A 24,554-nucleotide genomic window follows, 5' to 3' on the forward strand; every position below is an offset into this window, starting at 1 on the left:
ATCGCAGGAGAACACTTACAACTGTCTCAACCACTACACCGAACCTCTACTACGAATCATCTCCATCTACTGCCCACCTTCACCACTACAACTAGTATTTTTTTTCTGTAAATTACGTGTGTTCTGTACAGCGGATTTGTCTGTGTGCGGGATGAAAAACCTGAGTTTCCAGGAGAAAAAATCCTGCTACCTCCATACGAGATCGGCTAACTCACCTTCGATTGAAATCGTCCAGATAAAGATTTCTCCCGTCGTGACGAGAATCGAACTTAGGCCTATTTCAGTTGAAGGGTGCAATGTACCGTTGTTCTTCCAATTGTGCTATGGAGGTGCTTATTCTCTATTTAAATTGAGAACAACAGATTTTCAATGTTTTACACGTGAAAATGGGTTGTTCTCAGTATTATTTTTATTGTTGAAATGTCCTATGAACTTCCTATCTTTGCATCATGAGCAAACAGCTGTATATCACCTATCAAATCCTTCCCAATGTCATTGTAGATATCATCAGTGTGATATTATATTACAATGCTTGTAATCTGTCAGTTTCCAAAATGTATAGTCTTCTAATTGCTTCTACACCCCCCCTTTTTTTTTTTGCTTATACTATCATTCTGTTTAAATTGTCCTGCAATCTCTCTGCTCATCTTGATCAACTATTTCACTACCTGATTTTGCATTGTCAGCAAAGAATTCAATATTTTGCTTTCGATAATTTCTTATATCATTAATATACAAATTAAATAGCAGTAGTCAAAGCACATATCCCTGCATCATGTAGCCAGTTGTATTTTTCTGGATTTTGTCTCTCGATATACTACTCTTGGAATCTGTCCTTCATCCAACCTTGCTTTCATATCACTGGCTTCATATATATATATATATATATATATATAGTGTTTTTATATATAATACAGTGTTTATATAGCATTTATATATAATTAATGATTACTTTAGTAGTTCCTCGGCAGTAAGGAATGATGGCGGATTCAGCTGCAATCGCAAATGGCGTGTCACCAAGTCCTTCGCCATTTAAGAACTCTATTATATGTAATATAATAAGGGACTTTGTGGCATGCAATGCATGCGTCTTGGGAGTTGGATATGTGGCTTGTGAGAGGGGGGGGGAGTGCGTATGTGCGCAAAATGCAGGCAGTGGGAGCAAATAAATGAATTAGATATATCGATAACTGACCTAATTGCTTCAGGAATGGGAAATGAATATTGGAAGACGAGTAGTGTGACAGGAGAGAATGAAGAAAGAAATATGAATGAGAAAATAATAGTCGATAGTGTAGGCACGAGTGACTGTAAGTTTTGGAGATGGTTTTGTTTAGGAGAATGAATTTCGATTAAGAGTGACTGACTTGCAGAGAGAGAGATAGAAGAGCTGAAAGAGGAGGTGGAATGTCTTGTGAATCAGAGTAGGAGAATGGAAGAGATAAATGCAAGGTGAATCAGAGTAGGGGAGAGAGAGAGAGTTTTGGGAATGTTAGAAGAGGAGAGAATAGGAGCAGTAGACGAGAGGGAATGATAGAAGGGGAGAATGGAAACAGTGGGAGAGGGGAGAGAATGGAAACGGTAGGGGAGAGAGGTATGGGAATGCTAGGAGGGGAGAGAATGGAAATGGTAGGGGAGAGAGGTATGGGAATGCTAGGAGGGGAGAGAATGGAAACGGTAGGGGAGAGAGGTATGGGAATGCTAGGAGGGGAGAGAATGGAAACGGTAGGGGAGAGAGGTATGGGAATGCTAGGAGGGGAGAGAATGGAAACGGTAGGGGAGAGAGGTATGGGAATGCTAGGAGGGGAGAGAAGGGAAACGGTAGGGGGGAGAGGTATGGGAATGCTAGGAGGGGAGAGAAGGGAAACGGTAGGGGAGAGAGGTATGGGAATGCTAGGAGGGGAGAGAAGGGAAACGGTAGGGGAGAGAGGTATGGGAATGCTAGGAGGGGAGAGAAGGGAAACGGTAGGGGAGAGAGGTATGGGAATGCTAGGAGGGGAGAGAAGGGAAACGGTAGGGGAGAGAGGTATGGGAATGCTAGGAGGGGAGAGAAGGGAAACGGTAGGGGAGAGAGGTATGGGAATGCTAGGAGGGGAGAGAAGGGAAACGGTAGGGGAGAGAGGTATGGGAATGCTAGGAGGGGAGAGAAGGGAAACGGTAGGGGAGAGAGGTATGGGAATGCTAGGAGGGGAGAGAAGGGAAACGGTAGGAGAGAGAGATATATGGGAATGATAGAGGAGGGGAGAATGGAAACAGTAGAAGAGAGGGAGTGAGAAGAATGCGAGGGAGTGCTGGAACCAGGGACAGAGCAATGCGAGGACAGCAGGTAAGTAGGGGAACACACATAGAAAGGGTTAGAGGAGAGTGAGGGATGCAGGTGAGCAATCAAGGAATGCAGTCGTTAGAGGTTTGATGTATGGTAGGGATGCACAGACCGTGGCCTGCATGCAGCCCTCCGTTGATATGCTGGTGGCCCGCCTCGCCGTGTATTATTTTAACTTTTAACAAGTTACACGATAGGTAATTTTTAAAAATGGTACATGCGCAAAGCAAAGTAGATGTGACGTCATGATTGCCTGTCTACTTGCGATAATCGGTTAGTAATAATTTCAACAAATTTTATAATTCGTCTATTTGTCATATGAGTATTTTGTTTTCATAGGTGCGGTTGCTACAATTAGTTATCACCCCTAGGAAACGATAAAAAATAAATTCTACAATGGATAAAGCAGGGCCAAGTAGGAAAAGCAAACTACAGGATGAAAAACGGCAGTTTCAGGATAGCTGGACCGAAAAATATGGTTTTGTGCAGTCGTTTAATAATATCGTGTGCTTGATTTGCAAAAGTGCTGTAGCTATACCAAAAGAATACAATATAAGGAGACACTATGAAAGTCTGCATTCTACATTTCCAAATCTACCTGAAGAACTATGTAAACAAAAGATTTCATTTTTGAAAAGAGAATTGACAGGTCAGCAAGTGATGTTTACAAAACCTATTCAAGATTCGGAAATCGCAACAGATATAAGTTTTGAAATATCTCGCCTTATAGCAAAAAGGTGCCGACCATTTACAGACTGAGATTTCGTTAAAGATTGCCTTGAGATAGCTGCTAAAAAAATTTGTCCAGAATCAGCCAAAAAATGTTGAGAAAATTCAGTTAAACAGGATGTGCAAAGAAGAATTACTGCAATGTCGGAAAATGTAAAGGACCAATTAACATCTTATTCAAAGAAATTTCTCTATTTTTCATTAACTATTGATGAATCAACTGACATTACTTCCACAGCCCAGTTGTTAATATTTGCACGTGGAATAACGCAAGAGTTTGAGGTAAGTGAGAAGCTGATTGGAATGAGTTCATTGTCAGATCAAATGAAAGGTAATGACATGTTCACTGGGCTTTTGGAACAGTGCTCCAAAATTGATTTAGATCTGACAAAATTCAGCCCTAAGAAACTTGGATTTGAGCATGTCATGAAAGTTGTGGTTTCAATCATTAATTTTATAAAATCCCGTAGCCTTAATCACCGACAATTTAAAAAGTTTCTTGAAGACATTGAAAGTGAATATGGTGACTTAATTTTTTACACAGAAGTGAGGTGGCTAAGTTGTGGACAAACATTGGAGCGGTTCCTAAAATTAATTGATGAAATTTAAGTCTTCATGACTGAAAAAAACAAAAACGTCCCTGCCATAAAAAATCCGGATTGGTTATTTGACTTAGCCTTTCTGGTTGACATTACTAATCATTTAAATATGTTAAATACGCGACTTCAGGGCAAAGATCAATTGGTTACTCAGCTTTATGGCCACATTTTGTCTTTTCATTGCAAGATAAATCTATTTCAAATCCAACTGTAGTCAGGGAATTACATCCATTTTCCTGATTATAAGAAAGTTTCTGAAAAGTTCAATGTCAACTTCAAAACTGTGTATGTTGAAATGATCGATAACTTTATCAGCCTTCTAGGATCAGTTTTCTGATTTTAAAAAAGTGAAACCGTTGCTAGATTTATTTAGCAATCCTTTTCCCATTTTACCCGAATCAGCACAGCTCGAACTCATCGACATTCAAAACGATGAGAGCCTGCGAAATAAATTTAACGAAGGCGATTTATTAAACTTCTATCGTTGTGTTGATAAAAACAATTATGAACGGTTGCTAGATAATGCATTAAAATGTGCAAGCCTCTTTGGCTCAACATATATTTGTGAACAAACTTTTTCAGTCATGAATATTAACAAATCGAAAAATAGGAACCGCTTGACTGATGAAAATTTAGAATGAATTTTGCGGTTGGCTACCTACAAAACTCGAACCAAGTATCAAAACAATTGTCAAATCAATGCATTGTCATGCATCAAATTAAATTCACTTACTTTTTATTACCTTTTTTGTAACAATTATGATAGGTATAAATAAAATAAACAATATATGGTAGATAACTTTAAAATTTTTTTTTGGCAGCCCTCCCATAAGTAACAGTAGAACTATGCAGCCCTTGGCCTCAACAAGTTTGTGCATCCCTGATGTATGGAGACTCGATCTCTGGTGTGCAAGATAGGATGCCAGAGGTGTGTTTGCCTGGAGGGATGATAGGAAATGTGGCTATGGCAATTAAGAGGGGTGAAAGGATGGATGAAATCATTGTGATGGTGGGCATGAATGACTTGAGAGACAGTGTAAATCAGGCAGCAAGAGTTCTGAGATTCTTGCTTGAAGTTGTGCAAAAGAAAACGCAGAGAGGGAAGATTGTTTGTGTTGCCAAGGTATGATAGTGACGAGCTGAGCAGAAGAGCAGCAATACTGAATCGCATAATAGCCAGAATGTGTCAGAAGAGAGGATTGGAATACGTGGATGTTTGGAGGGCGTTTGAGGACAGAAGGGAACTGTATGCTAGAGACTGCTTGCATTTGAATGAGGAAGGACGAAGGCATCTGGAAAGATTGCTGTTTTCTGAACGAGTCAGTGTGTCAATGCAGGGAAACTAGAATTCTCAGGGTGGATGGTAGCAGGGGTGGCCTCTTGTGGGAAGGGGACGATATCATGTAACATAGAGTCCAGGGGGTTGAGAGGGGATAATGATAGGTATAGAAGCAGTGACATTTTTATGCTCTATACTAATGCCAGGAGTATCCAAAATAAAGGAGATGAATTGATGGTGCTGATAGCATCAACCTGGCCAAAGATTATTGGGATCTCTGAGACATGGTTGACGGAGGATGATATAATAACCGGAATTGAAGTGGCAGGGTACAGCATTTTTCAGCAGGATAGGAATGGGAAACGTGGTGGTGGAGTGCTGCTTATGATAAGTGATGACTTATGTCCTCTAAGAGTGGAGGCTTTGGAAGGCAGTGACACAAATGGTTTTGAAAGCGTTTGGTGTGAGTTAGAAGTGGCCAAGAGAGGATATTTAGTGGGGTGTTGCTATAAACCAGGGAGCAGAGAAGGTGGAAACCGGGAGATATTTAGGCAGTTGAGCTTGGCAAGTGCAAGAAGAATGATTATGGGAGATTTTAACTACAGCAGTATAAGCTGAGAAGAGGAAAATGCAAGTAGTAAGAAGGGGATAGAATTTCTGGAATTCTTGAGGAACAAATGTCTTCGGCAGCATGTAATAGAGGGAACAAGAGGTTCAAGATGTTGAAAGTTTATTTTCCACTTGGTTAGAGTATAATAAATTTAGTTTAATCCTTTATCCAAGTGTGAGCAAACAAGGTTTGCGCCTGAAAGTATCTTCAGGACTGGGTTAAGGTGATACAATATATAGGTGGAGATGACCTGCTAATGCTTCTGCCTGATTTCTCGACTTGGGCCTGGCTCCCACTGACAAGACCTCAATAAAGGTCGAAACTGGTCTGGGTAGTGGCCCTTCCCTTAATGCATAACATTAGACATATCCGTAAGGAGATGTGTTTTGCATTATAGGAGATACTGAGATAGGAGTGTTGGTAGCTTGCTCCACCTTTGCAACGAGTTGCCCTGGTGTTGTATCACCTTAACCCAGTCCTGAAGATACTTTCAGGCGCAAACCTTGTTTGCTCACACTTGGATAAAGGATTAAACTAAATTTATTATAAGAGGTTCAAGAGTTTTGGATTTGGTCATAACATCAGAAGAGCTGGTAATAAGTGAGATGACATCTCTCCCACCAGTTGGAGAGAGTGACCGTGTTGTTTTGACTTGGAAGATGAACAGACATGCAGGTGTATCAAAGAAAAGAGAAAGTATGTGGAATTATAAGGCAGAAGATTATAACAGGCTTAGGTATCAACTAGGGGCAGTTCCATGGAGGACATAATTGGAAGGCCAGGATATCATTAGTGCTTGGGAAATTGTGAAAGAATATTTGTTAGCAGCAATAATAAGCTGTGTTCCACAGGTGAAGAAGCTGACACAATTTGGTGTAAAGTGGATGACAAATGATATCAAACAGGAACTGCAGTTGAAAAAGAGATTATGGAAGAGATATAAGGAGAGGGGTGGAGGACAAATACACAAAGAATATAAGACACAGGCCAGGAGAGAGTGATCAGAATGGTGAGCAAGGCAAAACTGGAATATGAGAAGACATTGGCACTATGATCCAAAGAAAATCCTAGGGAATTTTTTAGCTATGTGGCTAGTAGGCGGAGAAACGATTTGTTGAAGAATGACATTGCGGGATAAAAATGGGAATAGAACGAATGATGCAGAGGACATGGTGGAGTTGTTCAATGAGAACTTTCTTGGTGTATTTCATCCTGGAGGAGGTTTTAATACTAGAGGGATAGGGCAGGTTCAGGGTTTAGAGACAATGCTAATATTGTCTAGATATTGCTGCTGCATAAGGGCAGTAGCAGACTGGAAGTCCGCTACTGTCTAATTATAGGCCAGTTTGTGTGTCATCAGTAGTTGTTAAGGTCTTGGAGAAATTAGCGAGGTACTATATACAGCATTGGGCAGATAAAGGTAATGTTATCTGTGAGAATCAACATGGATTTGTTAAGGAACGCTCTTGCTTTAGTAATATGATTGCATTTTATAATAAAGTGACGAGCAGTTGATGAGGGAAGGCATATACTGCTATTTTTTTTGGATTTTGCAAAGGCGTTTGACAGGGTGCCACATGATAAGCTGATATTTAAGTTGCAGCACATGGGTTTAAATGTTGGATTAGTCAAATGGATTCAGGATTGGCTGACTGATAGGTATCAGAGAGTTGTGTATTGTGGGGCAATATCAAGGAAGCAGAAGTTACAAGTAGGGTTCCACAGGGCTCAGTACTGGGACCTGTATTATTCAACCTTTATATCAATGATATTGTCAATGGATTGCAAGGGGACATTTAGTTGTTTGCAGATGATGTGAAGCTGGGAAGGGTTATCAGTAATAGTGCAGATGTGGCAGCCCTGCAAGAGGATTTGAATAAACTAGACAGATGGGCAAATGAATGGGGGTGTCGGTTCAATGCAGCAAAATGTAAAGTCTTGAGGTTTGGGATCCATCGAAGGGAGGATGCATACTTGATTGGAGGAGGTAGGGGAGACGAGATCTGGGGGTGATGATTGATAGAAAACTGAAAATTCAGGGATCATATTGCAAAGGTGGTGAGGGTAACTCAGAGGATTGCTGCAATACTGAGAAGGATGCTTACTTGCAGAGATAAAAGAGGTATCATTCCATTGTATAAGACTGATCAGACCACACTTAGACTATTGTTCTCAGATTTGGTCTCCAGGATTTAAAGGAGATAAATTGACTGTGGAAAGGGTACAGAGACGGATAACAAAGATGGTTGGATTGTACAGTATGAGTTATGATGATCGACTGAGGGAATGTGGACTGCAGAGTTTGGTGGATAGGAGTGGTGATATCATCGAGACTTTTAAACTGTTGAGAGGATGACACAGGGTAGACATTGGAGAGTTCTTTCACTTGGTGGAACAGCGGGAAGGAGCGATGACAAGGGGCCATCCCTGGAAGTTACGAAACGTGGCTGTGCACAAGAGGGTGAGGAGTGGTTTCTTTGCGTGGAGGGTGATTGGAACTCGGAATGCATTGCCTGAGAGAGAGAGTGGTTAGTGCAGGAACAGTCAATGAGTTAAAGGAGTGGTATGATAAACTTTGTGTGTCCTAAAAATGACCTCCCACGATGAGTCTTTTGACTCCATGGAGGCCTGGATAATAATAATATCCATCCCACATTTGCTTCAGTTTGTATAAGAGTTCCATGTGGTATCCTTTACAGATGTTAATGCAAAATCCAGCAGCATCATTGTGTAGCCATTTCCGTTAACTAACTTAACAGTCCCTATGTTATAATGACGGTACGCTATGGAGACAGAAACAATCAGTTGTATATGTCCTTTTGGCCTCTATCTCATAGATTGTCTTAAAGGCACTGTCTTCCACAGATGTCACATGGGCAATCTCTTTTTGGCTGCAAGTTATCCGTTATTATTAATGAAATGATAATAACCTGAAAATACTATATCTCTTTCACATTCTGCTTCAATTTCTTATCTCCTAATCTTAACATTAATTTGTAAACGTTGAACAGAAAAAAAAATGATGGAATTAATTTTTTCTTTCTCATTACATATCCACTGAAAAACTGTTAGTGTCTGCTCATTTTACAATAGGGCATAATGCATAGAAACTGTTGTGTTACATTTTCTGACTTAATTATGATGACAGTTATAGTCAAAGGATTTGTTATTATAATTAGTGATTTTCATTTATTTTGCTTAGTAACTTCCTTAATGTTTTGCACATTTCAGATTTTATTCCAGTCAAAGCTTACATAACAATATTATTAACATTCCACACTTAACATTAAATAACTTATAACGATCTCTGTTGCTGTGCAGTACTTCTGTTCAGGGTATGTGGCATTCTAATAAAAACATTTACCTGTCAAAGTCTGTTCCTTTTATTTACCTCAAAATAACTGGTGTGCCCTAAAATTAAGTTATTCATGGGGATTTATATATTTTTCTATTTATTTTTTTTTAATTAGAAGTATTTTCCTTTTGTATATTATATATTTAGAAACTTACCTTTTTTTTTTTAATTTCATGCAGGTATGCTGTATACTATGTATTTATTAGAGATATTAAATATGGGAGATTCACACAGAAAAACCTTTATAGTCTTACTCTGCATTTTAATAATGGTATTTTCTGGAGGAGCTGACAAAAAACAGAATAAAAAAAATGATGAAACAACTGAAGCGAGCACCTTAAATGAACAAGAAAATGTCATATTAAATGACAAACATCAAAGTTTCCAGACAAATGCACCAGTTGTTGATGTTAGCAGTAATAAAAAGGAAATATCACAGCATGATAATTCTAATATTAATGAAAATGATAATTCTGAAAATCTTAAAACGGAAATTGATATTTCTACATCTGATCAAGATATTTCTGTTCATGAAAGTATAAGTGACCTTCAGAATGATGTTAAAGAAAATACTGTACCTCTAGGGGAATCTGTCGATAAATCTACAAAAACGTCTTCCAAAAAATCTATTGATGATCATTTGATTAAAGAAAAGTCTGATGAGAACACTGGATTGTATTTAGAAAATCAGAAGGATGTAGACAGGTTAAGAGATGTTGCAGATATGTCTGATAATCAGGATTCTGACATTATCATTAATGAACAATTAACACATCCAGCTGAAGATGACATGCTTGATTTTGATGCTGAAGAATCAAGAGAGAGAAATTTGGATATAGACAAAGTTATTCCAGATGCTATTAGGAAAGAAATAAATCAAAATACTGAAGAAAATATTGTGCGGTCCAACTTTTTTCTTGATTCATCTGACCAACAAAGTACAATTGAACTAACAGAAGAAGAAAAACAAGGTATCGTTTAATTTTATTGCTTTGTATTTTTGAAGTGAAATTTTAATTTTAAAAATTTTTATTAACTTGGTCTACCATAAATTAAAAATGTAATTAAAACCAAAAATGACAGTTTTGGTTTTAATCCTTTCACATACAAAACATTGTTTGGCTTACTTGGATAAAGGATTAAAACCAATAATATAATTTCTTGGCATCTCTAATGAAATTTTAATCTTTCCTTATAATTACAACTGTGTTTCGATGCACATATAATACAGTATTAATATTATAATATGGAGACTTCAATTTAGGCATTTCACCCAGAAATTATGTTAGAACAATGGACTGCCTAGAATTATTATTTTTTATTTTTATTTATTTATTTTTTTTTTTTTTGTGGTGGTGCAGAGTGGGCTGATATGACTAGAATGGCTGTAATATATTCCATGGTAGTTTCCTACAAAAATTGCTTTCTGCTCCTGGAATGTGACTAACATGTCGATTTATCACAATGATGTTTTGCTCTCTCTCTCTCTCACTTTCAATTTCTTTGAATATGAATCTGAAGTCTGATTTTCTGCAGTCCAAATACCTAAATAATCGATTGTCTTCTTTTGACTTCAGTGTCAACCACTCAAACTGCCTTCCCTTTTCCAATCCCACTGTCAAGCTGAAAGAACTGCAGTGGTATTTATTATTAGAAATCATCCAGTGCCAGATGGCCACCTACCACTGGAATAGCATATTACACCTAACCATCCGATACCCTTAAACTTCTGAATACTTCTCCCTCCACACATGCTGTTGATATCAGTTTTGTTGATAAGTCAGATAATTCCTAGTATCCTTGTGCACTAAAATGCTGCCAGATGGGAATCCTGCTCCCACTTTAATCTGATTTTTTTTTTTTTTTTTACTGATCTAGCCTCCCAACAGCAGTCTAGATCTTGGTTGTCCAGCAAAGTTTACCAAGGTATCCAAGCAAAAAAATTCAACCCTAGAAGTAGCTAATAATAAAACCGCCAATTTTCACACTTAACCTATGCAGTGTGACCCATTTACAGAATTGCAAAAATTAAGTCTTAAAAACTGCCCCTAACTTAAATTGCAGTTTGTGCCCTCTGGATTCTTGTTAAGGCCACTAGGCTCAGCAAAGAGCTGTTATCCGGTATTGTCTTTTTTAGCATCTTCAGGGCCGGCCATATTGGGGGTGCGGTGGGTGCAATGCACCCGGGCCCCACGATCGAGTGGGCACAGTCGGTACACATTTGCGGAAACTTACTTTTTTATTTTATTTATTTATTTTTCTTCTAATTTCTTATAACTAATGGGATTTCATCGACAGGATTTTAGGGCCCCAGGTAATAATAATATCTCTGTGTTTCTCTATTATATTACTATTTTTGCTTAACCCTTTTGATGAGTTTATGCAGTGTGTAAGAATTAACAAACATTATTTCGATTTTACTCTGAAATGCTAAAATGCCCGATTCATCATTAGTTTTTTTCTAATCTGTTACACATTTATATCATTTGGCTCATTATCGAAATCATTGAAAAAATATTTATTATATTCTTTATATATGGTTAGTCTAGAGCAGGGATGGACAACCCTTAACATGCCTGCCAAACGTGGCACGCCAATGACTTTTTTCTGGCACGCAACCCAGGGCACATCTTAAAAAATAATTAAATAAAAAAATACATTTCAAACATCTTCGGTGACATATTTTAACTTAATATAATACAATTTTATTAAGTACAGCTATATCAAATAAAAATGCAATAATTTATTAAACTCTACCAACTGTTTCATAATAATAAGTAATAAGAAAATTAGAAAAACATCCTATTTCCAAGCCATCAATATATCTCCGCAATATAAACGCGACAACTGAACTGGACAAGTTTTGTCCAGTTCAGTTGTTGCATTATTCGTCAGGCATCCAGACGTTGCATGACTCCTTTACCATCATTTGATATATCTTTTCATGTTTCATAAAGAACGTATCCGTTTTCTAAAATGTATTGGTATTTTGATTTTATTAAATCGTAAGTCATTAAAATATGGATTGGAAGTATTTATTGTCAATTAATATGTTTAACTTATTAGATATAAAAGCAAATTTCCTTTACGTTGATTTTCGGAAACTAAAGTTTTCAGTTTTTTCGTAAAATCCCCGCATATATTGCAATTACTATTTCCTGCCTAGAGAGCAGTTTCTTTGTGTGCATCCTACCCAAATAGCACCATCTGCTTTCCCATTATTTCAAGCAAAAATTAGCAGTAATTTACAAGACTTGTGATACTTAATGAACAATCCTTCACGAATGACTAATGAACGACAGCCATGGTACTAGGCCAGTAAAAATATGTGCATACGATTGCTGTGGTATTAACAAAAGATCGCGCGAGTCAAAAGTCAGCAGACAATTTTTGAATTGAAATGCTAATTCTCTTCAACCAAATTCAGTATCTGAAAGTGCTATAACAATATTCACTATATATTTCCTAGCTTTAACACGTTTACGAATTTTAACACTTTCTGTTGATTTTTATTGTTGCTCTTCATTTGAGCTGTGGGGACAGACTCCCACACATCTAGTTTTTAGTGTTTGCTAGTGCAGCATATGGTTTTGCTTGCAGCTAAATGGCATAGGTTTTGGGGGAAGGGACATGCAATTCATTAGTTAGTGCCATTTTTATCCCATATGTCTAATTGCACTATTTGTTGAGAAATATATTACACAGACTGCAAATGTTTGTACCTTATTCAGTGATACAATAAAATGACCTGCTTTTACTTGCATCTGCAGACGTATTGGCTAGTATAGAGGGCACGTGGTTTGCCATGGGAAGTGAATCACTATTGCCATGAGGTGAACGTGATTCTGTGCGAGATTACGCGAAACTTTTCAATTTCTTTTTTTTAGCAAAGTAAAATCAGGGATGCGAGTTATGTGTGAGGACCAGTTATATTCCAGTTAATACAGTAAGTTATTTTTAAAGCTATGTGAAATATATTATCAATATTAAGGATTATGAAGTGTTGTCTGCACGTGATTAGATCTCAACTACGTTAATTTCAACTTAGTTAATAGTGATAGATAAGGGTGAAACTGATGTACTGAAGTAAACAAACGAAAAAAATAAACACATTCCTTGAGTGTTTCTAAAATTTTGTAATATTGTAAAAAGTATGTACATATTTAACTTTTTGTTAATTCATGGGATAAAAATATTTAATATTATTTACTTATTCGACAGACAAAGCCTAACCCATAATGTCCATGCCAAGAAAGTATCCCTCTGGATGTCAAAAAAGGAAATCAGCAGAAAAGAACAAAAGCAAAATCTCAAAAGTCACAAGTAGATTTGTTTTCATGGCTACAAAATAAATCTGACAACGAAATTGCTACGACTTCAGCAGTTGCGATTCAAACTTCAACTGAAGAAGAAAACTCCAAACAACGAATATGTAGAAACTGTGGCATTCGTCGAAAAAGATGCGTCTGATTATACAAACGTTTTGGATACAGCAAATAACGATGGTGATCAATTGAATATTAATGATCTAGGTTTGTGGCCAAATATTATAACTGATAAATTTTGATTATTTTGTGTTAAAACCGGACCTAAACAACATCATCAAGACGCACTCGTTAAGAATGTTGAAGGTAAATCATTTTCTACGTCGTACTATTTATAAAAAATGCCAAATGATGAAACTCGGCTTCACAGCTGGTTAGTTTACTCAAAAGCTCAAGACTCAGTATTTTGCTTTTGTTGTGTATTATTTTCCAAAAGAAGAGGAGAAGATCAATCAACACGATTTATATATGGTTTTAATAAATGGAGGAAACTGTCATCTGTAATTCGAGATCATGAGCTTTCTGTTGGTCACTTTAATTCTTTTATTGCTTGGCAAGAATCATTAAAAAGGCTTAATTTATGTTCGACTGTTGATATAGGCTTGATGAACGGTGGGATCCAGAAATAGATATAAAGACAAGGATTGAAGTTGCACGGCAGTCCTTCATGAAAATGAGAACACTATTCTGCAATAAAGACCTAAACATGGAAGTCAGATGCCGAATGCTGAAATGCTACATGTGGTCTATTCTGCTCTATGGAGTTGAAACATGGACATTGAAGGCGACAACCATCAAGAAAATCAAAGCCTTTGAGATGTGGCTATACAGAAGAATGCTAAAGATATCATGGACAGAAAAAATTACCAATGAAGATGTCTTAAAATCCATTGGCAAAGCTAAACATCTTGTACAAATAATCAAGAAACGAAAAACATCATATCTTGGCCATATCATGAGAAACAGCAAATACCAACTTCTACAAACTATTTTGGTAGGAAGAATTGATGGCAAAGGAACTAGAGGAAGAAAAAGAATATCATGGTTTGACAACATCAAGACGTGGACAGGAAAGAGCAGTGCACAACTGCTCGGATTAGCACAAGAGCGCAGTTTGTTCGCCAAGATGGTTGCTGACCTTCGATAGAAGATAGCACAAGAAGAATTGCTTGGCAAGAATTATTAAAAGGGCTTAATTTATGTTCGACTGTTGGCAGAACAAATCAAATTAATATAAATAAAGAAATGGAACGTCTAAAATTACTATTCCGAAAAATTGTAGATGTAATTCTATTTTTAGCAAGTAATATAATCTGTCATTTTGAGGATCCCATGAAACAATAGAAATGCCGAATAATGAAAATTTATTAAGTTTAATAGAATTATTAAGTAAATATGATCCTATGCTAATAGGTCATGACAATTAAAAATACGAAAAAAAAAAATTGTGCATCATTTGGCGCATAGATTTCAAGAGGAAATTATTGCTGCATTAGGTAATTAAGTCCTTAATAAAATTAAAGACTACATAAAAGCAGCCATATATTACAGTGTCCAAATGGATTGTACTCCTGATATTTCTCACAAGGAACAAACTTTAATAATTATTAGATATGTAAATTTTGTAGACAAAAAATTAATTATAAATGAGTCATAGGATTTATTGGAGTAACTGATGCGACGGAAGGACTAGCAAATTTGCTTTTAAAAAGAATAGCTGAGCTTGATTTAGATATTATGAATTGTAGAGGGCAAGCATACGATAACGGTAGCAATATGAAGGGAACATATAAAGGCGTACAATCTAGAATAATTAGTTTAAACTCTCATGCAATTTATGTACCTTGCTTATCACATTCTTTTAATTTGATAATTTGTGATGCTGCTTCCAGTAGTATATATTGTAAAAAAATTTTCGGAATATTGCAATGTTTATACTGCGTATTTTCTGCATCTACAAAAAGGTGGGAAATTATACAAAAACATTTAAATATTACGCTTAAACCATTATGTGATACTCGATGGGAAGCCAAAATAGACACAGTCAAACCAGTGTATACACAGTTTGAACAAACTTATAATGCCTTAAAAGAATTTATTGGTGTAATTAATGATAACATAGCAGTATTTGAAGCTAAAAGTCTACTAGATTCATTACAAGAAATGCCATTTATTTTAAGCTTATCGGTGTAGTTTACAATATTGTCAAAAATTAATAGTATCAACAAACTATTTCAAGCAAAAACAATTGTTCTTGACTCTGCTTTTAATTTAGTGAATAAAATTAAAAATGAAATCCAAAATTTAAGATCAAAATTTAACACATTTTTAGACGACACAAAAATTATAGCATTTTTGTGTCGTCTAAAAATTAATAGAATTATTAAGTAAATATGATCCTATGCTAATAGGTCATGACAATTAAAAATACTAAAAAAAAAAATTGTGCATCATTTGGCGCATAGATTTCAAGAGGAAATTATTGCTGCATTAGGAAGTCTTCGGAAATATTCAAGTTTCTTGAATATTTCCGAAGACTTCCCTGAAAAAAGAATTCGAAAAAGAAAAAGATTATTTTCCGTTTTACTAAACCCGGTAGAGGAATTTAGCTGTCACTTTTTGTCACTCATTGATACTGTTATTGTACAAATAGATGAGAGATTTAAAAATATACCCAATGTTATTTCTTCTTTTAAATTAATCGCTGATATAAAAACATTAGAAAAAAATGAACTAGAAAACCGCTCAAGGGATTTTGTAAAATATTATAGTAAAGATGTAAATAAATCCAGGAAATTGATTTGTTACGAGAATTGATCTTGGACCAAAAAAAAGTAAATAACGCGCAAGACATATTGCAATATATATTAAATAATAGTTATAATGAACTATTTCCAAATGTGCTAACTGTATTGAAAATTTTCTTTACGTTACCAGTTACTATAGCAAGTGCAGAGCATTCGTTTAGCAAATTAAAATTGATAAAGAATTATCTTCGGTCAAGTATGTGCAAAGAACGCTTAAATGCACTTGTTATATTAAGCATCGAAAAGGAAATTGCCAAAAATTGTCATTTTTCGGAAATGATTAATGACATAGAAGAAAAAAAAAAAATTCATTTTTAAATAAATACATATTAAGCAATATACCTGTTAGTAAAACTAGGCCCCTAAATAGTAAACCTATTTATTTTTTTATATGCTCAAATTAATTTTTTTTATTACTTTAAACAATAATTAATGTAAATAGTTTTTGTGCGCTAGTTGGTGAGCCAGGTTACTTTTGTTTGTGTTAAATATTTATTTATTTTAATTATTTAATACTTTTGTTTTGTGTTCAGTAAACGTTATGCTAACCTGTTATATTTCGAATGTGTTTTTTTTTGTTTTCCTGTGCCAAAATCATTTGCAGGTTTTATAATACTTTTATTTCGAATCCTTTAATTTTTACCTTTTGAAAAATATTTTAGGGCCCCAAAAGGTTTCTTGCACCTGGGCCCCTTTATAGAGAAGGCTGGCCCTGAACATCCTGACATAGTTTTTCTTTTACATAAATGACAGACAATATCACTTTCCACTATACCAACAATAACTCGCTTCCTTCCTTATGATATTTTGCTAGAAACACATTAGAACTAATAAATTTCTAGTTTTGTTTTGATCTCTCTCCACATGCACTCTAAAATTGATACCCACCTTATATCTTAACCAGTTCTACTCATCTAAAGGATGGATGCCTTCCATCAGACCATTGTTTCATCGTACTCACCTTGGTTCTCTTGATGTAATGGAGTTCAATCAGCAATGAAAGTTTTCCCTACCTAGTGGCCCTAATATGGATTGTCATTCAAGATCCAGTGCTAGATAGTTTTAGTTGGGGAGCAACCACAAGTTTGTGGAGAAACTTGTAGTTACTTTTGACATTGCTCAGAGCATTTTCATGGTAGCCATTCAGTAACAGTTTTGCAGAGCTGATTCTAGTTAAAAAAAATCTTTGCCTTTATGAATAATTACATCTTTTGGCCAGAAAAACCTGAATTCCATTCCCATTGGGGGTATGGGAAGAAGTGAGGGCTTTAAGAATTTTGTATTCTTAAATTCACTTTTCCTTTTTTTTTTGAGGGCACATGTATACTGCATTATAAATAATTTTAAATTAAATTGACATTAAATGAAAATGGAGGCAAACTACAATAGTTTGTTCTGACTGCAGACTAATTCCTTCTGTACCTTTTTTTTTTGAAGTGATTTGGGCACAATGGCAATTTTTTTAAGATGCAAATATTCCATCACATCTTCCCTTCTGTGTAAGACTCAGTAGTCTGTTATGACCAACCTCCTTGGCTTTCTTAGAACCTGATACTGCTTATCACAGGGACAAGTTAATCTTATCTGCAGTGTTTGTTGTAGATGTATATCTCCTCACCTACCCTCAGTTACACACAAATCTCCAGACAAGATCAGATCTCTCTCTGCTTGGATTACTGTTTACCTTCAGCAGTCTCTCCCATGGGTATACACATCACATCAGTAGCTTCCTCACCATCCAAAAAACTAGGCATTCTCTTTTGTTCCAGATTGTCATTTTACACCCTTCTTCTTCTTATTGTGCTATCTTCTATCGAAGGTCAGCGACCATCTTGGCGAACAAACTGCGCTCTTGTGCTAATCTGAGCAGTTGTACACTGCTCTTTCCTGTCCACGTCTTGATGTTGTCAAACCATGATATTCTTTTTCTTCCTCTAGTTCCTTTGCCACCAATTCTTCCTATCAAAATAGTTTGTAGAAGTTGGTATTTGCTGTTTCTCATGATGTGGCCAAGATATGTTTTTCGTTTCTTGATTATTTGTACAAGATGTTTAGCTTTGCCAATGGATTTTAAGACATCTTCATTGGTAATTTTTTCTGTCCATGATATCTTTAGCATTCTTATGTCCATGATATCTTTAGTATAGCCACATCTCAAAGGCTTCGATTTTCTTGATGGTTGTCGCCTTCAATGCCCATGTTTCAACTCCATAGAGCAGAATAGACCACACGTAGCATTAAAATTGCAACTTGGAATGTCAGAACTCTGTAAGAAGCTGGCAAATTAAGAAATGCCACAAGAGAAATGAAGAGGCTGGGCATCCGGATTTTGGGAATTTGCGAGACAAGATGGCCAGGATCTGGAAAATGTCAGCAAGATAATACGACAATGTATTACTCTGGGAGTGATGAGAACAAACATCGACATGGTGTAGCTGTAATAGTAGATGAAGAAATCAATAAATCAGTAATAAATTGGATTCCATTTTCTGAAAGGATAATGCTGTTACAACTTAAGGGAAACCCCATTAACATAAATATCATCCAAGCTTATGCACCCACAGCTGACAAAAGTGAAGAAGATGTTGAAGAGTTTTATGAACACCTAAAAGAGATTAAAAACCTAACAAAGAAACATGATATAAACATAGTGATGGGTGACTTCAATGCAAAAGTGGGAAGAGGGGGTGATGGAGAAATTGTTGGCGAACATGGCTTAGGCACCAAGAACGACAGAGGAGATCGCCTAGTCCAGTTCTGTCAGGAAGAAGATCTAACAATAGCAAATACCTGGTTTGAACTTCCACCTAGAAGACTGTACACCTGGAAATCACCTCAAGATAACCAACATAACATTGTCAGAAATCAAATTGATTATATACTGATAAATAAATGATTCCACAGTAGTATAAAGAGTGCAAAGACTTATCCTGGAGCAGATATCTCATCAGACCACAATCCCATAGTTGCAGAAGTACGTCTTAGATTAAAATCAGCTAAAAAATTACAAAAGAAGAAAAAGAAAATTGATGTAGAAAAACTGAAAGACCCGAACATAAATAAAAGTGCCAAGACACAGCTTAACCTGCGATTACAACAGATTAACATAGAAGAAAATGAAAGTGTGGAATCTCTTTGGAATAGCTTAAAGAATGCCGTCGTAACAAGTATTGAAGAAGTAGATTATGTGAATAATGTAAAACAACAGGAATGGATGACAGATGAGATTCTTTCTCTTATTGATACAAGAAGAATGTACAAAAACAAAGACCTTGCCAGGTATACAGAAACACATAACATCATCAAGAAAAAAATAAAAGAAGCCAAGGAAAATTTGGATAAAAAATTTATGTACTGAAATTGAACTGCTTCAGAAGAAACATGATAATTTCAATCTGTATAAGAAAATCAATGAAATTTCTGGAAAACTGAGGAAAAAGCAAATAGTGTCTCTAAGAGACGAAAATGGAAAAATAGTTCTAGAAGAAGAGAATAAAGCACAGATTTGAATAAAATATGTATCAGAACTTTTCAATGATACTAGACAGAAGCCTATAAATATAAAAGATAACATTCAAGGACCAGCAATCATGAAATGCGAAATAGAGAATGCTATACGAACAAGTAAAACAGGAAAAGCCAGTGGACCAGATGGTGTGCAAACAGAATTTTTAAAATTAATAGAACCAGATAACATCAAACTTCTTGAAAAACTATTTAATAAAATATATGAAAGTGATGAATTTCCATCAGATTGGCTCAAATCTACATTTATCACTGTCCCAAAGAAACCCAAAGCAAATTCCTGTGGTGACTTCCGACTTATTAGTCTAATGAGCCAAACATTAAAAATATTTTTGAAAGTAATTCAGAATAGTATTTATAGAAAAAGTGAAGAAACTCTAAGTGAAACACAATTCGGCTTTCGGAATGGTTTTGGTACTAGAGAGGCCCTTTTCTGTACCCAAATATTGATACAAAAATGCATAGAAAAACAGAAATCTGTCTTTATGTGTTTCATAGATTTTGAAAAAGCATTCAACAAAGTCAGACACACTAACTTAATAGAAGTCCTTCAGCAAATAAGGCTAGACGAACAAGACATAAGACTAATAACAAATCTGTATTGGAATCAGTCAGCTACCGTTCAATTAGACAACATTACCACCAGTGATATTAACATCAAAAGAAGAGTGAGACAAGGATGTGTGCTCTCACCACTCCTGTTCAACATATATGCAGAGGTAATCTTTAAAAAAGCATTGGAAGAATGTTCAGAGGGAATCGCAATTTTACACCCAATTAACTCGTAACTATATACGACTCCCAAATCTGCCCGTGCTCAGAATCCTGCTGACATGTTTGGGATAGTGCACATAAAACTTTCCTAAAAATCTTTGATGTTGTCCAGAGAAGAGCAACTCTGCTCATAGATGATCCTTCTCTTACAGATTCACTTCAGCCTCTGTCTCACAGACTGTTTCAGCACTGTGTCTATTCTGCAGGTACTTCAATGATTATTGCTCTGATGAACTGGCAACCATCATTCTTCCACTTTCTATTGCACCTGATAACACAAGAGCAGCAGTTGCTACCACTATCTCTTTACACAACAACTGTAAACACAATGAGCCTGCTTCTCTTCTTCCTGTTTTCTTCCACCGACCTTCTGTATACTCTGGTAAAGCATTCCTCTTGATGTATTCCCAAACAACTATGACCTGCAGCTCTTCAAAAAAAAAAAAATCAATAAACTTTTATCTCAGTCCTCATCTGCACCATACACACTGCACTGATTATAACTATAAAATCACACATGTACTATAGTAAAAGTTAAATTTATCATACAGATATTTTTTCTTGCACATCATTGCAAATCGTGAAGAATAAGGAATTTGAATAAAGAAACAGTAAAGCACATATGTTAAATTGGAATTCCTCTATGTATAGAGTTTCATGTTCATAAGTTAAAACTATTGGACTGAAAATAAAATTAAAATAGATGAGGTTAAAAAAACAACTAGAGATAAATTTAATACAGTTGAGGATGACTTTATCCCCAACTTGAGGTTAGGCCGATGAATTAAAGCTTCAGCACTTGGTATAAATTTCATGTTTACATAGTATGCCCGTTAAGTTATGAGATTGATTTTTTTTACAGCAGCCCTTGTAGCAAATGTGTTAATAGTTTTGATGACTAGTGTTGTAATTGCAGGTGCAACTTTAGAGTTGGATGATATGTGGCAACCATTGAAGTAAGAGTTTCAAAAAGGAGCATGTCAGAAGTTGCATCATGGAGCAAGGAGCTGTGATAAAATTTTACCGTAAATTAGGAAAAAACTGCTATGGAAGTGTACCACTTCCAAGGAGTTCAAAGGTTCATTGAGGGAGGGCACCTACTCTACAAATCTCCATATTCACCACTCAATCCACCAACTACAGCGAACTGCATCATTTACACTAACATCTACATCACAAACATCCATGACCATGGCAGGATTCAAACTCGCAGCCTTATGGCTGGAGAGTGGATACGCTCAGCACTCGGCCAACCAGGCTGGCAAGATTTTTCATAATGAAAAGGATTGATGAACTTGCATCTTTTCAAATTGAAGATGCTATGTTCTTCCAAATTGCACTATGAAGGTGCTTAAAACTAATGCCCAAACAGAGACGTTTTCAATGTTTAAAGAGGGGGGAGGTCGTCCCTGGAGGATGAACCACGCTATGGATGGCCAGTTTCTATACGGACAAACAAAAATGTGGTGAAAGCTAGGGAAATTGTTGCTCATGACAGGCAAATAACCACTAGACTGCTTGCTGTGCAGCTTGGTGTTAGTAAAAAAACGGCCAGATTAATCTTAGAAAGAGATTTACACAAGAGAGTTGCGTGTTAATTTCATCCATGCAGTTCATCAAGATCATGATGTGTTGCAAAGAATTGTCACCAGTAATGAAAGTTGGTGTTTTCAGTTTGATCTGGCATCAGAGCATGGAATGGAACGTCTTCTCCCTGACAGAAGAAAGTCAGGTTGCAAAAATCACATTTACAACAGTGATCATTGTTTTTTTCAAAGCTACTGGAATTATCCACCATGAATGTGTTCCTGAGGGCACCACAATGAACAGTCAGTATTATTTAGTAGTAATGCAATGGCTGTATGCCTGCATTTGACGTGTCAGGAAAGAACTGTTCCCCAACAACAATTGGTTTGTTTTGCGTGACAATGCACCCACACACTGTGTGCTGCCCGTGAAGCAGTTTCTGGCTTTGAAGTCGATCTGTGTGGTCGAACATTACTCCCTTCCCCCCCACATACACCTATTAGCCAGATTTGGCTCCCACAGACTCCTTCCAAAGAAGGGTTCTCTGAAAGGGGAGTGCTTTAACGATATTGAGGACATCCAATGCAGTGTAACCCAGACACCGAAGGAGGTTCCTGTTCAGGAACCTCCTTCGGTGTCTGGGTAAATTTTTAAAAAAATTAAAAAAAATCGAGGGCGATTTTATTATTATTATTACGGGCGACTCCAAGGAGTCCTTAGCCTCATCGAGGGAGGCCCTAAACATCATGTCCATCACAACTATTCGACATTCACACAGTATCTATCATACTTTGCCTTGAACTCATTCACTGTCATAGTACCCACCACAGACTCTGGCAGCTTATTCCACTCATTCACCACTCTAAAAGTAAAAAACCCAGCTCTTAACATCCTTACTAACCACACTCTTGCCTTGCTTCCATGGATGTCCCGTAGTCCTCTCACCACCAGTCCTGTTCTCAAAAATATCCTCTGAATTAATCGTATAGAAACCCTTCAGCAATTTGAATGTCTCAATCATATCTCCCCTTTTCTGCCTATCAACCAATTTCTGCAACCCACAAATCTTCAACCTGTTTTCAGAAGGTTCATTCCATAGACCTGCTATCATCTTGGTCACTTGTGTCTCCACCTCCCCTATCAAGAAGAAACTTAGGTGACCAGATCTGGGCACAGTAATCAAGATGGAGTCTTATCGAGGCTTGATACAGAGGAACAGTAACTTGCTTATCTCTGCTCATCAAAGTATTCTTCAGCATCCAAGTGATTTGATGAGCCGATTTAGCTACTTTTGCGATGTGCCCTCTAAACTTCAACTCCCTATCCACCAACACTCTCAAATCCTTGGCCTCAGTTTCCTGGATTACGGTTCCACCAATGTGATATACTGCTGCTAATCTTTTCACCCCAAAATGCATAACCTTACATTTTGCCACATTAAATTGACATCCATTCTCCTTAGTCCAGACCTCCAATCTATCCTAATCATCCTGCAAAATTTTGAAATTTCGTGTATCCACTATTGCCCTACCCAACTTAGCATCATCAGCGAACAAATGAACTGTTACTCTCAGATCCTTCCGTATATCGTTAATGAACAAATTAAACAGCAGTGGTCCAAGAACAGAACCCTGCTGTACACCTAGAGTCACAGACCGTCTTTCGGACTCTACTCCTGAGTAAACTACTCTCTGGTATCTCTCCGTCAACCACCCTCCTATCCATCTCACCAACCCTATATCCATTCCCATATGTTGCAGTTTACGGATTAGACTTCCATGTGGTATCCTGTGAAAGGCCTTAGCCAGGTCTAGCAGTATCACTGTAAACCCATTACCCTTATCCAGTTCAGCCGTCACTGTCTTATAAAACCTGAGTAAGTTACTGAGGCATGAGCTACCCTTCACAAAATCGTGCTGTCCCCCATATAGTATCTCATTTTCATCAATCCATTCCTGTATTTTTCCCTTGACTACTTTCTTCAAGACCTTGACAATGACTCCTGATATGCTGATCGGTCAGTAATTTGCAACAGTAGTCTTGGATCCTCCTTTATGCAGTAGAACTATTTACCTCTCTTTCCACCCCTTTGGGACTAAACCAGACCCAAGACAGATTAAACAATAAGGTCAAGGGCACTGACAATTCTTTAGCCACTTCATGTAAGACCCGTGCTGATATACCATCCAATCCCACAGATGTATTGACATCGAGGTTTTGTAATAGACTATTCACCTCAACTTCATTTACCACAATTCCCATATAAACTAATGGTTCCTTCATTCCTTCAACGTCACCACCTGAATGATATACTCTTGCAAAGTGCTCACTCAGTAATTCCATTATATCAACTGATTCAGTGACCTCCCTACCATCGGCGTTCCTTAAAATCATTCTGCCGTGTACAGTTTTTATTTTACTAGCAGCATATTGAAAGAACTGTTTGGGATTCTCTTTAGCTTGCATGGCTAATTTCCTTTCATAATCCGTTTTTGTTTTTCTCACCACACTCGTTACCCTTCTGGCTTGTGCTTTATACCGTTCATGTGCCTGCAGGTCACTTTTCTCCTTAAATTCCTTCCACAGTTTATAATGAAGGTTTATTTTCTTGATCATATGAATTAGTATAATAATATTTGGCTTACAGATCAAGTATTGATAAAATTTATTAATTCTACCAACTAGTTTCGCCACACTTTAA

General features: G+C 36.6%; 1 protein-coding gene across 1 annotated transcript in view; it reads left to right on the top strand.

Moving 5' to 3' along the window:
- The window catches only part of LOC150101399 (protein sel-1 homolog 1-like), a 279,247-nt gene that overhangs the window by 7,504 nt on the left and 247,189 nt on the right, over nt 1-24,554 (top strand). Inside the window, exon 2 of the mRNA XM_090400935.1 lies at nt 9,075-9,866. Coding sequence (XP_090257061.1) covers nt 9,077-9,866 — 790 coding nt within the window. The 5' untranslated portion in view covers nt 9,075-9,076. The remainder of the gene's footprint in view (nt 1-9,074; nt 9,867-24,554) is intronic.

The sequence above is a fragment of the Typopeltis vanoorti genome, chromosome 11, assembly GCF_054136105.1.
Source record: "Typopeltis vanoorti isolate ZY-2024b chromosome 11, IOZ_Tvanoo_1.0, whole genome shotgun sequence".
Lineage (NCBI taxonomy): Eukaryota > Metazoa > Arthropoda > Arachnida > Uropygi > Thelyphonidae > Typopeltis > Typopeltis vanoorti.